The sequence below is a fragment of the Sinocyclocheilus anshuiensis genome, unplaced genomic scaffold, assembly GCF_001515605.1.
Source record: "Sinocyclocheilus anshuiensis isolate Anshui unplaced genomic scaffold, SAMN03320099.WGS_v1.1 scaffold637, whole genome shotgun sequence".
NCBI classification, from domain to species: Eukaryota; Metazoa; Chordata; class Actinopteri; order Cypriniformes; family Cyprinidae; genus Sinocyclocheilus; species Sinocyclocheilus anshuiensis.
In genome coordinates, this window is record NW_015539816.1 from 142,921 (window position 1) to 147,623 (window position 4,703).

General features: G+C 36.3%; 1 protein-coding gene and 1 pseudogene across 1 annotated transcript; one reads left to right on the top strand and one right to left on the bottom strand.

Annotated features, from left to right (window-relative positions):
- Window positions 1–2,541, bottom strand: LOC107683974 (cytochrome P450 2J2-like). Its single transcript, XM_016480081.1, has 9 exons — window positions 2,537–2,541; window positions 2,329–2,438; window positions 2,052–2,209; window positions 1,776–1,952; window positions 1,491–1,632; window positions 1,138–1,323; window positions 921–1,064; window positions 652–777; window positions 1–20 (listed from the first exon to the last, which is right to left on the bottom strand). Exons 1-9 carry the CDS (start codon window positions 2,539–2,541, stop codon window positions 1–3), a joined length of 1,068 nt encoding a protein of 355 aa, XP_016335567.1.
- LOC107683975 (cytochrome P450 2J2-like) overlaps window positions 2,540–4,703 on the top strand; it is a 4,580-nt pseudogene continuing 2,416 nt past the window's right edge.

Consider the following 4,703-nt stretch of genomic DNA (forward strand, 5'->3'; position numbering starts at 1 on the left):
CTAAGGTGGAGAACAGAACCCTATGGAAACACATTTATCAAAAGTAAAATTTTGAAGATAAGAACAAGTTATTACAAACACGTAATAACACGTAACAACATCAAAGTTCTGCCTGACATGTCTACATTTGCCTAGAGGTTTTTCAAACTGTGTTAATAATTTCTTTCTGCTTTAATCATACATGTACTTTGGCTTGTCTTTTTACTTTTTTTCTGTGCTTTCATATACTTTGGTACATTTTAATTTGTACAATAATTGCAAGCTCATTACAGAGTACAAGGGTGAATTATTAACTTGACATGCATGACTATTGCAATGATGCTGCATTTTGAAAACAGAGATATTTATTGTGACAAATGGTTTGCCAAGTTGTGATTTATTTACATAAACATGAAAAGAACACAGCAAATCATACACAGTATACAACTTTTATTAATACATTAGATATGCATGTTGTAATATATGACACATTTGTACATCAGAACAAATACTGTAGGTATTAGTATTAAAACACTGAAGATAAACCACCACCGTGTAGCCTACTTAATGGTAACATAAATAATGAATACTTACACAATAGATATTCTATCATAGCAGATATACAGTATGTAATAATAATGTATGTGTATCCTCTAACGTGAGGACACACACATATCTCTCCCTCCAAACTGGGTTCCTCTCCTGGACATTTGGTGACGGTGAATTGCTGCAGCAGAGTGGTGAAGAACAGGAAGATCACCTGACGAGCCAGCTGCTCTCCCAAACACGCTCGCTTACCTGTGAGCAGATGCCATCAGATGAAGTTAAAATCATAATGTGGCACAGACAAATATCATTTACTCACCCAAAGTCAATAACAAGGATTAAACACAGGCATATCACTTTTTGAGAAGTCATCAGATGGTATGTTTGCACATTACCTGCTGAAAATGGCAGGAAAGCATCTCTTTTCCGAAACTGGCCATTTTCATTCATGAAATGTCCTGGGTCAAAGGTATTTGGGGTTTCCCATTCATTTGGATCATGCAGGACTGAAGACAGGTTTACTGTAATAGAGGTCCCCTAATAAAGAGAGAATGAAAACTTCACTATTCTAGAAAGGACCCCTACCCTAAATAGAATAGAATAGAATTCATATAGGAATGAAGAATCCTCCTAGTTTTGTGTCTTTAACAGCTTTTTTAGGGAATCCCAGTGGAACAACATCCCCAAATCTTTGCATCTCATGGATAACAGCCTCAGTGTAGGGCATATCAACTCTGTCAGCCAAACAGGGTTGACGTGACTGTCGAATAACCCTGTCTATCTCTGCCTGCACCTTTTCTGAATGGGAAATATAATATTACTTATATAGTGTGTATTTTATATAAACTTATTCATGGAAAGCTCCTGGACCTGATGCATTTCCAAGCTAACTTAAAGATGACATATAACCTACATGCTTCAAAAGAATAAAAATGATTATTCCTGCTTTGGAAATCAATACTTACCTTGGATTTCTGGGAACTTCATCATAAAAAGCAGACCCCAGCGCAATGTCGTAGTTGCGGTTTCTGTCCCGGCCTCAATCAGGTCTAGACAAGTCACCACTAATCCTTCAATGTTAAAACCAGCCTCAGGGTCACTATTTTTCTCCAAAAGTGGGAATCAGTACAAAAATATGCAAAAACTCTCTTATCAAAACAGCCTTAGGTTGATCAAATGGCAGTATCAAAACAGATGCCTAGAAATTTGTATTTTAAAAACTTATTAAAATAAAATGACATTTTAGTTACCTTTTCCATCTCAGTCAGGTAGTTGTCTATAAAGTCACGTGGGTTTGAAGGGTCCCAGTTCTCTTTGTGTTTAATGATCTCTCCTCTCAGGAAGTCTGTTATTTGCTTATAGTTGGAAAAAATAGTCTGATGGGGGCCAGGTAAGTATTCCAAGAGCCAAGGACACACATTATACAGCTGTGAAAGATGACATAATGGGTGATGAGTAAATTTTTTATTATAATTAACTCACAGGTTATGAAAGTAGTGTCTAAGGATGCTGTTATGAATCAGTACCTGTGCTCTAGGAGAGCCCATTAACTGAATGCATTCAGTGTCAAGACGCAGAATTCTTTGATAATATTCATCACGATAGTCAAAGCGTTGTCCAAATATTAAGCAGGAGATGATATTTGAGACGGCACTGTTTAAGGTGACCATGGGGTTAAAAGGTCCTGTTTGAGGGAAAAAAAACCCGTTGTTTATGTTCATGTATAAGTATATATATATTAATTTTTATCTCCAAATAATTTTTTATTCTATTCATAAAATAATCCAGACATTTAGACCATACCCTTTTCTGCCCTAAAAGCATTACAAAGGTGGACACATTCTTGTTGGATTCTGAGCTCAAGGCTTTTCTTCCCATCTCCAAATGTCCGCAAATGGGAGACAGCAAACTTCCTTTAATTTGGAGATAAAAATTAATATATATATTAATATATATATACTTATACATGAACATAAACAACTTTTTTTTTTCTCAAACAGGACCTTTTAACCTCATGGTCACCTTAAACAGTGCTGTCTCAAATATCATCTCCTGCTTAATATTTGGACAACGCTTTGACTATCATAATGAATATTATCAAAGAATCCTGTGTCTTGACACTGAATGTGTTAAATTAGCAGGCTCTCCTAGAGCACAGGTACTGATTCATGGTAGCATCATTAGATGTTGCTTTCCATTTCTAATATCCTGTGAGATAATTATAATTAAAAATCTAAATTAATCACCAATTATGTCATCTTTTACAGCTATATAATGTGTGTCCTAGGCTCTTGGAATACTTACCTGGCCCCCACCAGACAAGTTTTTAACTATAAGCAAATAACAAATAACTTCCTGAGAGGAGAGATCATTAAACACAGAGAAGACTGGGACCCTTCAAACCCACGTGACTTTATAGACAACTACCTGACTGAGATGGAAAAGGTACAGTAATAAAAGGTGGAATTTTCTTTTTGAAATTGAATTTTGAATAATTCAGTACTTTCTTTTTTATTTTTCACAGAAAAGGAGTGACCCTGAGGCTGGTTTTAACATAGAAGGGTTAGTGATATCTTGCTTAGACATGACTGAGGCCGGGACAGAGACCTCTGCTTCTACATTACGCTGGGGTCTACTTTTTATGATCAAATATCCAGAAATACAGAGTGAGACTGGTTTTAATTTTTTAAAGAATCTACATATTGTCACCACATTATGACTAGCTTGTATTTCCCATTCAGAAAAGGTGCAGGCAGAGATAGACAGGGTTATTGGACAGTCACGTCAACCCTGTTTGGCTGACAGAGTTGATATGCCCTACACTGAGGCTGTTATCCATGAGATGCAAAGACTTGGAGATGTTGTTCCGCTGGGATTCCCTAAAAAAATCTGCTAAAAACACAACACTAGGAGGATTCTTCATTCCTAAGGTATGAGTTCTATTCTATTCTATTCTATTCTATTCTAAAGACTATTAGTAATTGTTGATTGCTGCACAAATCAGTAGTTTTGATTCTTTCTTTTTTAGGGCACCTCTATTTCAACAAATCTGTCTTCAGTCCTGCATGATCCAAATGAATGGGAGACACCAGACACCTTTAACCCAGGACACTTCCTGAATGAAAATGGCCAGTTTCGGAAAAGAGATGCTTTTCTGCCTTTTTCAGCAGGTAATGTTTTATAAACATTCACATATAACATCTCAGTGTCTGATTTGCTTGTAATTATCTTTTTGTGGACAAGTACAGAAGAACAAAACTAGCACACACTTTTGAAACTTATCGTACCTAATTACACTGAAGTGAATTAAAAGGGCAATATGCTTTTAGAAATGAATAAAAACGAATGCTATAATGTATAATTTAATCAGTGAAATTTTTTTTCTGACAACAAAAACAATGAGTGGTTTTGAAAGAATGAACTCTCAGGCTGTTATATGTGACTCCCTGTATGTGTAGTCACAGGAATAATTATTTTTTTTCCCCATGTGTTTGATTATTTTGTTGTGTTTATAATATTGTTTGCTGTTATTATGTTTAATGGTGATGCGTAGTAATCTCAGTGAACAGTAGGGGGAGACGCTGTGCTGATTAAGGACTGTGTGGTTAACGGTGAGTCGCGGAGAAGAGGCCATTACAAGAGCGACTCCATGACTGAAAGCAGCAGAACTATCCCTGCGTCTCAATGTTCATACTATCCATCCTAAATAGTATGTGAGATTAGAATAAGTGTGTCCCAAAGCATAGTATGTTGAAAAGAGTGTGCCAGAAGTCCCCGGATGGTCTACTATTTCAGGTGAATTTTTGAAGTGTGGATTCGTGCACACTCTAATGGCTAATATTGCCCACAATCCATTTCGCTTTGGTGAAGGATTCTGTCCAGAACTACAAACATGAATAAAACGCATTAAAAGACTACAAACATGGCGGATGTGCGTGACCGGCGGTTAGGTAGAGAGGCTTGGAAAAAAGGGTTTGAGGTACTAATTTTCCACATTTAACCTTGTAAAAAAATATTTATTTCATGTTATCTGTGTTATATTTAATCTGCAACAGCAATGTAAACTTTTATAAACATCCGTTTGGTCTTTAACTTTTAAATGCATCATTATGCATAAAATATGAGCAGCGTTCTCGGCATGAAAGACCCGCGACTGGCAGATCAATGTGCTACTTCTT